This window comes from Rhinoderma darwinii, chromosome 4 (assembly GCF_050947455.1).
Source record: "Rhinoderma darwinii isolate aRhiDar2 chromosome 4, aRhiDar2.hap1, whole genome shotgun sequence".
Taxonomy (NCBI): domain Eukaryota; kingdom Metazoa; phylum Chordata; class Amphibia; order Anura; family Rhinodermatidae; genus Rhinoderma; species Rhinoderma darwinii.
Window position 1 is genome coordinate 391,332,882 of NC_134690.1, and position 12,084 is coordinate 391,344,965.

Here is a 12,084-nt window from a genome sequence, read left to right on the forward strand (position 1 = left end):
AGAAACCATCCTTCAAGTATTTGTCAGGTTGACCTTTTCATACTCAAGACCATTAACCAGGGTTATTTTTCTTCCTCCGTCAAACATCCCTATGTAATTCCCTCCCTATTACTGCTACAAACTTGATCCGCTAAAATTATAACAATAATAATAATATTTGCTGTCAGGTTTGTCAACTTTCCCTAATAAAAAATTAAAGCAAGTAAAAACTTACAAAAAAAAAAATATATTGCTCTTGCCATATGGGGCTACCAACGACTCACCAACCGATTTAAGATGCAGCATATTGAGGTGACCATATGTTACATTGCTGTTGAATGGCTGAGTGATTCATGCCCGTCACATTCTAGTATATCAATTAAAGCTCCTTGAAGTCTGCATGATTTGTGTCTCTGTTATTAAACCCTGCTAATTCATCCCACTTACACATCCGTTATAAATCTCTGGGAGAGCTGCTTGATTCATGGCAATCTGGGAGCATGCTACAGCAAATTCTTCTCCTTGTAATTAACAGTAAATTGTTTTACTGCCTTGCAATGAATTTTTCAGTTATATTGCAAATGAACTCCTAAATGCACGGTTATTTCCCAAGAACTGACTTATATCATTAGGTAATTAAAAAGTATTGCTTTAAACCAAAAGCTTTTAATCAAGAGAAATACAATGTAACCAAAAATTAAGGACAAGGGAATTGCAACACCATATTTGTCAGTAATTTAACTTACCTTACAAAAATTACACAAAAAAACAAAAAGAATATGCTCAGCCGGAGTCGCATGCGTGTGACTCTTCTGTCACTATGACTTGTGTATTGGTTGAACACTGGGAAAGTGTCTAGACTTGGCCACAGAATCTAGTACAGAAAAAGAGGGAGGGGCTGTCCATAGCAACCAATCAGATAACTGGATCATCCTAATCTGTAATATACTGTGTTACGTCTTGTGAAAGAACTGAGGGGGCGGTGCATGACACAGGGATTCAAAGAGTACCAAAGAGAGAATCATTGTGTCATGCACCGCCCCCGCAGAACCTGCACTAGGAATGACACAGTGTATCAGTTTTGTCCAGAGTGTTCCTTTAAGGCTTTTAAATGGGTATTCAAGTCATTAACATTTATTTTATATTAATGTTGGATTAAAGGGGGTATGTCTAGTGAAATGCGCTAGGGGGCGGTGCATGAGACAGGGATTCAAATAACTCTAAGATGAATCATTGTGTCATGCACCACCCCCGCAGAACCTGCACTAGAAATGACACAGTGTATCAGTTTTGTCCAGAATATTCCTTTAAGGCTTTTAAATGGGTATTCAAGTCATTAACATTTATTTTATATTAATGTTAGATTAAAGGGGGTATGTCTAGTGAAAGGCGTGAGGGGGCGGTGCATGAGACAGGGATTCAAAGAACTCTAAGAAGAATCATTGTGTCATGCACCACCCCCACAGTCCCTGCACTAGGAATGACACAGTGTATCAGTTTTGCACAGAGTGTTCCTTTAAGGCTAATAAACGGACATTGTAGTCAAAAACATTTATGTTATACTAATGTTAGTTCAATAGGAGTCTGACAGGTGGAACCCCAATGATCGCTAAGACAGGGGTACCCAGTCCGATTACACTAGTACCAGTATGGATAAGTTGTTTGGAAATGCAATGATGTTGTTTTTTTGTGGATGTGTTGTTTTAACTTGCAGGTCTCTGGAGGAGGGTGATACCCTGCAACGCTGCCTCTTGCATGATGCTGTCATCGGTTGAAGGAGTGATCGCTTCTAGGGAGCGGTGACTGAAAAAGTGGGAAGGACTGGCAGGCCTGGGAAGAGTCTGGTTTTGGCAAGAGGTGAACATTCGTGACGCTGATTCGTTGTGCCACCACACTGATAGGAGGAGGGACAGAGGGGAGTCAGTATATTTCAAAATCACGTGAGGAGCTGGATGGACTGCTGGAGTTGTGCAGTAGCGGGGGAACCTGGTGACCAGAGCGGGCTTGTCTTCCTGCAGTGAGGCAAGGAAAGGTTTGAGGCTGCAACTGCTGGGGTTGAGTAGAGGGATGACGCAGGCCTACGTGGAGCAGGAAGCAGAGACTGTTCTTTTTCCAAATAAAACAAAAAATAGGAGTCACGAAGCAGATGGTGAGTTATTGAGAGACTTGTACAGTCTGTGGGTGCCGGCTGTGGAGGAGGGTGGCCTGATTGAGTACTGTGTGGGACATCACTGAAGTGGTGCCAATGACAGGGTATTTGCCTGACAGAGTGGTAGCTCTGGGGAGTCTGCTGTGACTGTGCAGATAGTCAGTCTGGGATGTGGGAACCATTGGGTTAAGTAGTAGTTGTAGTGTGCTTATCCCCGGGGGAAGTGTGTAGTGAGGCCTAGAAGGGAACAAGGATTCCTGGATAGGTGGGCATGTGAGGAAGTTACAGTGGGGATTGGTCGCCCTGTAGCCCTGAGATAAGGGTGCGGTAAAAGGCTGAACTACTGGTATAGCCATTGGAAAAGGTAACAGTGGGTAACCCTTGAGATCTATAGCCCTAGTGGAAAGGCTACCTTCATCCTGGACTGACTGGAGGTGTGGAAGGACACTTAGGGTAGAATCTAGAGACCTCCTAGTAGAAGTACTTGTCGGGCGTGTTTGGGGTAGAATATTGGTTGGGAGATACTAAGGGTCTGTGACATTTAAAGAAACAGATCCCTAGAGGTTAGGGCCAGAAGGTCTAGCTGGAGCACCTAGAGGATATGAGAAGGAAGGGTTGGACATCTGACAAAAAGGCAGGAAAGCTGTGAAGAGGCGTGAGTCTGTGTGGAGTAAGACCGAGTGCGATTTTTGAAGACAAGTAGAGACCAGCAATAGGGAATAGTTCTGTTTGATAAAGTGTTTATCTGGTTAGACATTTTAGTAACGTTCAATAGACTGTGCACGCTATGTGTTGCAACCATTAAAGGGGTTGTCCAGTTCCTAAAAATTGATGGCCTATCCTCAGGATAGGCCAACAATATCTGATCGGTCGGGGTCCAACTGCCGGGACCCCTGCCGATCTGCTGTTTTAAAGGTGCCGCAGCGCTCGTACCCCTTTATTCCAGTCACTGTTCGTATTGTGAATCACTGACACAGCAGTAGCGGCGGTTCACAGTATTACAACCTTCACCCATTGAAGAGATAAGTAACCATATCCCGGTGTGCCACTGTAATAACAGTTGTGTTCAGTAAAGATAACTTGTTCAACATTTATTTCCTGATCCTGAAGGCCAAAAGACAAGATGGGACATTCTAGTGGACACTATTTCTATGGTCGTCATAAATAAAAAAGCTAATTATGGCAGAAGATAATATAAATAGTAATACACTCAATTTTCAATAGTCCACAAAGGAGCCGGGTAATCCAATATGCCGGACTAGTGGAATAATGATTTGAAAAAAAAAAAAAAAAAAGGTGGGCAGTCCAGTGAGTCCTAATAATAATAAAGAAAAGAGATCCGTAAAAATGGAATGGAATTATTTATCTAGTCCCCATGCAGGGTAATTCATGATTATTTAGTGATGGCATATCCCCAAACAATGGGACCCCTACCAATTAATGAGTTTGAAGGAGCTGCAGCGATGCGGCCCCTTCACAGTTTTTCCCTTAACATTGCGCAGGGAAGATTTTGAAGGGGATTCTGTGCCAAATCAGCGCTGAAGCCCCTTAATTTTCAGTGCTGGTGGGGGTCCCAGAGGTCGGATCCCCACTTATCGATATGCCATCAATTTATGAGATGGAATAAACCCTTTAACTACTACATGCCTCCTGTAGGTTGTAGAAATGCCTATATCAGGACATTGGTGCCGATGTGATGTCATGATATGGACATTCCTGCACTCCATAAGAAGCCTGTAGTAGTTAATATAGCACCATGCATTGTAAATACAAATATTACATGGATCTTTAATGTAAAAACCTATGTAGTTCCCATGCTGCGGCTACATTAACTACTACAGGCCTCTTATGGGGCTTGCAAATGTCCTCATCAGGACTTTGGCATCATGACGTCATAGTACTAAATACAGGTCCCTGCATAAGACAGCATAGATAATTACATTTATTTCACGGGGCCTCTTATTATTTATTATTAGACCCCCCCCCCCCTCCGTACCATCAGATTAGTTTTATGATATTCGACATGGGACTATTTTTAGCACATGCCAGATTTTCTGGATTCGTGGACCCTCAGGGGCAGGATTAATGGAATTTTACTTGGAATGGAATGAATGGAATTATTACTTCTAATATTAATCACAAAGTAACAGCTATCAGACACGTATATATATATTAATCAGAGGTTCCTTTTATAATTACCTTTTTAAAAAAATGAAACGTAACAAATAATAATAATAATAATAATAAAATAAAAATGGGATTGCCCGGGTTAAAGCCCCTCATTGTTTTCTGCGCCACTCTCTTAATTTTCCGCGTTTCATTCAGAAAAATGATCCTTTTTCAATTTGAATAAAACACATTGTGCGTCTTGCAGCGAGCGCAGCGGACTTTATTTTATAAGTGCAATATGTTAAGTGTAATATTTGAAAAGCCTCAGATCCTCGCTGAGATTACAGCTAGACAGCTGCGAGTAACCTAATGGGATCTAACATTCACCAACATACTGTATGCAGGCAGCAAAAACTATCAACATGACATCCTGTGCGTAATCTGACAAAAATGCACAATTTACTTAGCATCAAGTTGGGAATCCAAATCTACATCACATTGTAGTTTATAAGACAGACAAGACAGCCCATCAGCATCATTACCCCACAAGACCCAGAGGCAAATCCAAGTCAACCAATACAGCTGCTGTATGAATCTGCCAGGGAACCAGATGCAAAGGCTTCTGGAAAAATATCTTCCTCGGATTAGCATCTGTGTTCTTAATTGCCATGAAAAAAGGGAGAGAGAAGATGGCAGACTCCGAAGAAAACTGCAAGGCAAACTGCTCTTATGGCATCGCACAAAATGGGACAAATAACATTATATATGAGAGCGATGTATGTTAAAGGGCTTTTTCCATCCTGTGGATATGCCATAAATGTCCAAGGTGGGAATACCCCTTTAAGGGATTGTATGAAATGAGACAATAGAGTCAGTTTTTTTTTAGAAACAGCGCCACTCTTGTGCATGGGCAGTATCTGGTATTGCAATTGATATGATTAGGTCTGAGCTGCTATCATAGACATAGTCCTTGGTCATGAGTGCTGCTGTTACTCAAAAAGCCATAAGACCTTTTTTTCTAATCTCATTTGATTCATTTAAGCTAAATAAAAGTTTAAGTAACTATGTAAATATATTGAATAAATTGAATAGCTTGTACTGATCTTGAGTTTCAGACGGTATTATACTCCAGAGCTGCAGTCACAGTTCTTCAGGCATCAGAGCTAAAATCTCCCATAATTCCTTGCTTGCTCAGTGCCTGCACAGAGTTTTCTCTGATTATTTATAGTCTTTACACCAAGCTCAGCTAAACTGTTAGGGGTGGGTCTGTCTAAAAGATTACTGAATGTTTCCAATAGTAACCAGCAGAATTGTAAGTGCAGCTCTGGAGTATAATACAGACTGAAACTTTTGAACAGTTCAAAATATTGCAGATATTAAGATATTACGGGCTGTAACTGAGGATCAGTATAAGATAAACAATGTAATGTATTCACGAATTACATAACTTTTTATTTTGTTTGGGTCCATACAGTATATACACGATTTAGCAAGATGTGGCGAACTAGCCCTGTGATGACCAGGGCATAACAAGTGACCGTGGCGCCCCATAGCAAATCTTGGAAAGGGGTCCCACTCTACCATGGCCACCTTAAAAAGCGAGTTCACAACATCTTTTGATCATCACTCCCTGTCATGTGTCTTTTCATAAGGCAAAAAGTGATATCACAATCCAGGGATTAATAAGTACAATGATGTCACATCATAGAGATAATTCACATAGTGATGTCACAGAGCAAAGATGATCTACTCTTAACGTTATAATAGAGGAATTATAAAAGTGCTGCCACAATACAGGGATAATGCACACAGTGATAATACAGTAGCATGGGAATGACACGCAAACTTTTGACATCGCAGTGATCTCACAAAACAGGGGAAAGAAAAATCACAGAATGATGTCACCATGACAGATCTAATGCACACAATGATGTCACAGTAGAAATATAATTCAAAAAATGATGCAGGAGCAGATAGATAATGCACACAAGTTTTCTATTTCCTCCATCATCCGTAGGCAACACTAAGTGTATCTGTGTGGAGATGCGCTCCTTTAGTTATTGGGCCCCATAGCAGCTGCTATGCCCGCTATCCAGGTAATTATGCCCATGAGTGGCACGTCCCACATCAAATGACATTATTGCATTGATGACTTCTCAAGGCTTAGGTTAAAGAGTGAACTATATGGAGCAATATGTCAGAGATTTCCAGAGACAGAAATTACATAGCAAACCCAAAGAGGGTATAGGGATATGAGTTTGCCACTGATACGGAGCGCATATAACACAACATAATGTCCAAATAATATTGACACAGTATTGCTTTATCAAAAAAGCTTCATGGCTACTGCATCATGAATGTGTTACACCGCATCTATTGTGCAAGGGGTTCTCTAGGACTTTAGGATAGGCTATCAATATTTGATCTGTGGGGGTCCGCATCCCCTTCATAGTTTACATCAAAAGAAGCTCATCCATACGAGGAACTGAGCCTGGTAGCGCAGCTTGTCCCATTCTGTCCCATTCACGTAAATAAAACGGAACTGAAGTAGCAGGCACAGCAGTTCATATGAACGAGTCCCTGTGCCTCTGTAGACAATGGAGGCGACGCGGCGCTCAAAGGAGAACCGCGGTCCCTTGATTGTGCTGATCAGCCTGGGGTCATCTAAGGACAAGCAGCAATATTTTTTAATTCTAGAAGAAACCCTTTAATTAATTAAAATTACTTTCTTGGCTAAATCAATCGTATTGGATGTCCAATTCGATTCGTTCAGAATAAATTCGCTGCACATCGCAAGTGCCCTGTTTGCCCTGTCGTATTCTGTGATGTCTTAAAAGACTGTATCCAAGTTGGTTACAGTCCTAGAAGACATCAGAGAGTCAACCAGGGCAATCGGGGCACTTGCGATTTCACCCCTCAAATAAAAAAATACCGTACTCACCTTCCCTGGTCATCCTAAAATGATGTAGTTCGGCTGTAATTGGCTGTAGCGGTAACATGGGTTAAAACAACTTCATCTCAGTAGGCCGCCAGGGACATGCCGCTACGGGAGACCAGGTGAGAATGGTAATTTTTTTATCTCCTCTTCTCCCCTTCGTCTTTTTCTAATATTTTGCCGATTTTTTCACCGAAAACCCCAAAAGGTTGGATTTTGCCAAATCTGACATTTTTGGGAAATTAGGCCTGAACTTGTTTGGTTTAGAACCAATTTGCTCATCTTTACCTTTAATGGTTTCCTATTGGATTCCCATAAGGCAGTAATTTGTGCTACCTCCTAATCCGCAAGCCCAATCTCTATACCGTAGCAGAGCTGAGTATGCCATTTAGTACCTGTAAAAATGTAATGTGTTATCTGTGGTTTTACATAGGACTGTACAATATTTAAACATTACATAACATTGACAGTGAAGCCCAAAGATTCCTCGAGATTACAGCACCTTGACCGTTCTTCCTCTATTTTTCCTTGGCACATGGCTCACAATCAATGACACCACGAGTAGTACGCAGTACCTCGGGCCGTGTGTTTCTATTTCGTATATCTGTAATGGAGAGTTTATAAAAACCTCTTACCTGAAGCTAAAGTCTTTCCGAGGGCCGGGATACTTGTCACACAACCAATCTTATTGCAGAGGGTGACAGTGAAGGCATAATCATGATAGGCCTCTAGTCCTGACACCTCATAATATACTTCATGACTCTCCGCTACATATATCACCTGGAGGGAGGGAAATCCAACAGAATAAGATATTGATTACTGGATGCAACATATGGATCATCTAATATATTTCACGATCTTTACATTCCATACTAGAGTTGACTAATAGTTAGAGATGAGAAAAATTGATTCTGCACAAATCTAATTCGACCCGAATTTCCAAAAAGTTTTGGATTTGGTATGTGTCGCAGCAAATAAACGATCACATGCGGGATTACCCATAATGCATTGCAGACTACCTTACCAAAATGCCATGCAGTTTTTTTTACCCATATTCAGTATATCGTTGTCACTTTGACATTACTAATCCTGGCTTTGTGTTAAAGACCTTGAAAGGGGTTTGATACAGTCCTAGAAGGCATCAGATAGTCAGACACAATTTTCAGGACAATCGGGATACTTGAGATTCGCGACAAATTTATTCCGACCAAATCGGACCCAAAATGAATTTCATGAAATTCGCTAATTTCCCCAGATAGTGATAGCATTTGTATCTAGTCATAATAAAAATCTAATGAAATAATGTAATAAAAATAATATAATAATAATCTTAACAAATATACGACCAATGAGACAAATACTACTTATAGGGGAGCAATATTCTCTAGGAGCTGAATTTCTTTTAGAGCAATCACATACAGGGAGTTACTCTTTAGAGCAACTATTTTGAAATACTGCTGTCAACAGATGGGGGTCTCTGGTTGGGCTGATAACCCAAATCATGTTTAAGGCACTTTCAAGAGTCAGACATTGACTTACAGGAAAGACACGTTTAGGCACTTTACCTTCTAAGCTGTGCGTTTCGGAAATGATATAGTTTTACTGCCTCTAGGTCGCGCTTGAGAGACAATTTTCCTCCTTGAGGAGAGCTATTTGCATACTTTTTCCCAAAGTGCGCTGCCCTAATGATTTTCTAATAGCAGGATCTCATTAAGGAAAATTAGTGCCTTCTGAAAAATTATTAAAGTTTCAGCAAATAAATTGTATTCTTTATTTTAAATATTTAAAAAAAAGTTATACAATTTTCCAATATATATATTTTTTTTATCTCTGCTTGCTGTCATTCAACAGGAACTGTCATTATTTACTTTCAGGGAATAAAAATCGGTTCTGGTCATGTGATGGATACACAGGTGCACAGCTCGTTACAGTACAGTTATCAAAGATGTGTCTTGTAACGAACCATGCACCTGTGTGATTATGACATGACCAGGACAGACTTATATCAACTGGCAGTTAACAACAAAGATTGAATGACAGCAAGCAGGGATCTTGAAAATAATGAGGAATTGATACAGAAAGTATATTGGAAAATTGTATAAGTTTTCATTATACAGAAAATATTTATTTGCTGAAATAGTAATTCAATATTATTTCCAAGAGATTTTTTTCTAAAACCAAACATATGAACCTTACTGTTCACCAGGTAGAACAGTTTTAGGCCTTGTGCACATGGCAGAGTCCTGTGTACAGAGTTTGTAGGGTGGAACATGCCGCCATTTGGCACTCTGTATGGCAATGTATTATAAGTTATTCTCCCCTAGGTGTCTGGGGCTACTGTATTGGTATATAAGGTATATACTCAGAATATTAAAATATAAACTTTCATTAGACATGCATTAAAATTACATGAAAATAAAAAACTATAACTTTGGAACATAAAGAAGTCAAATGGTAACATACACAGGCAAACCACGAGACATCTGTATTCTTGAGGTAATCTGATTGGCCACATCTAGAGCTTCAACGTGAAAAGCTGTGACACCTAATAGTGACTCTGACTCAGAGATAAGCAACCAAAGTTAAAGATACTGCCCTGACAAGGCTGCCCCTGATGTTGGCAGATTATTCCTCTGGCAGTAAAGGGAAAATTAATTCCTGTTAATAATAAATTAGCTGATTGGGAAAAATTCTGATGGAGACAAGTACTGGGTAAGGCAGTGAATATACCTCAGAAGACGCTCTTCTTGTAGCAGATATCTCCAATTGATCCTTAGGTACCATGTTGATTGTATAGCCAGTAATATCTCCTCTTGCTACATTGTTGCTAGGCCTCACCCAGGACACATTAAGAGAGTTTGATGAAAGTGGAGTCAGAGACGGAGGCGACATGTAGATGGGTTCTGAGAATTTAAAAGTGTATTACTGTAATGAATTAGTATTAGGGGGGCATATATATGCCAGCATAAGATATTTTAAAAGGGTTGTCCACTTTAGATAAACCCTTTTTTGTTAGAAGGCTCCCCCAACAATAATCTGATCACAGGGTATCCTACTGCTTAGATCTTAGTGATCATCAGCAAGTGTTTAATTTCCCTGCAGCGCCACCACAGGAACAGTTAAGCATTACACATTTCCTAATTAAATAAACTTCTAATGAAATCATTTTCATGATCTCTGCTTACATTTGGAGCCTAAAAACCTGCACAGACCTTATAATTCTCATAGTTAAGAGTTTAATTCAATTACACCCAGTCTAGACAATCCTCTGTGAGATAAACAGTCTGGATTTCTAGTTAATAAATTTTACCTGCATTGATAAATTGGAGCAAACTATCAGGACAAGAGAGAAATTTATGCTGCAGATGTATAATAGATTAGATAGATAGATAGATAGATAGATAGATAGATAGATAGATAGATAGATAGATAGATAGATAGATAAATAGATATTCTCACCTGATTCTGCTGTTTTATATACCACCCATTCAGAAGCGACACTGCCAGCCATGTTAGTGGTTACAATACAAAACTCGTACTCAGTATTTGGTTCCAGGTTTGTTATCACTGCATGGGTTATTGGTGGCATTAATGCATTTTCATTCTTCGACCCCACCACTGGCTGAGGGTTAAGCCATCCACTTGCATGGAATACCCGCCTTTCAATTGTCTGGTGTAAGCCTCTCATATACAGTTCATGTCTGATAATGACTCCTGAAAAAAAGAATGGATAGATAAGATTTTATTTAGTTACATGATACAAAGTAACAGCAACTAGTGGCATCTAAATATAAATTAGTTGATGTCTATTTGGTTAATATAAATGAAAACCACTCACTGGTACGAGATGTAAATAATATTAAAGGGGTTCCATAGTTAAATAAGGAGACAACATTCTATCCCATGATTATCTATCTATCTATCTATCTATCTATCTATCTATCTATCTATCTATCTATCTATCTATCTATCTATCTATCTATCTATCTATATCGCCCATAATAGTTTTTCTAATCAGTGTTTATGCCAGGTGAACAAGACATTACAGAATGGCCATGAAAATCCATAGGTGTCCATAACATCTAATGCTTTTAATAAACCCCCTGTAAAGGATTCTACAGCTTTAGTTAGAGAGGCTCTGTCACCACATTATAAGTGCCCTATCTTGTACATGATGTGATTGGCGCTGTAATGTATATTACAGGAGTTTTTTATTTAGAAAAACGATCATTTTTGACGGAGTTATGACCTATTTTAGCTTTATGCTAATGAGTTTATCAATGGACAACTGGGCGTGTTTTACTATATGACCAAGTGGGCGTTGCACAGAGGAGTGTATGACGCTGACCAATCAGTGACCAATGAGCGTCATACACTTCTCTCCATTCATTTACACAGCACCAGCGATATAGCTATATCGCTATTTGCAGTCACATAAACACACTATAACGCTACTGCAGTGTCATGACAATGAATAGACATTACCTCCAGCCAGGACGTGATGTGTATGCATTCTCCTGACCACTTCTGTAGTGTCTCTGTGATTTACAACACAGCACAGCGAGATCTCGCTGTGAATGACAGTTTACAGCGTAATCTCGCGAGACTACGCCTGCTGTGCTGTAACTCACGGAGACGCTGCAGAAGTGCAGTGTAAATGAATGAAGAGAAGTGTATGACGCTGATTGGTCACTGATTGGTCAGCGTCATACACTCCTCTGTACAACGTCCACTTGGTCATATAGTAAAACACGCCCAGTTGTTCATTGAAAACTCATTAGCATAAAGCTAATATAGGTCATAACTCCGTCAATAATGATCGTTTTTCTAAATAAAAAAACTGCTGTAATCTACATTACAGCGCCGATCACATCATGTACAATATAGGCCACTTATAATGTGGTGACAGAGC

The 12,084-nt window shown here is 39.8% G+C and overlaps 1 protein-coding gene across 1 annotated transcript in view; it reads right to left on the minus strand.

Annotated features, from left to right (window-relative positions):
* USH2A (usherin) overlaps nt 1-12,084 on the minus strand; it is a 593,484-nt gene that overhangs the window by 457,358 nt on the left and 124,042 nt on the right. The window contains exons 17-19 of the mRNA XM_075863335.1: nt 10,632-10,886; nt 9,903-10,075; nt 7,808-7,952 (exon numbers count right to left, since the gene is read on the minus strand). Coding sequence (XP_075719450.1) covers nt 7,808-7,952; nt 9,903-10,075; nt 10,632-10,886 — 573 coding nt within the window. The remainder of the gene's footprint in view (nt 1-7,807; nt 7,953-9,902; nt 10,076-10,631; nt 10,887-12,084) is intronic.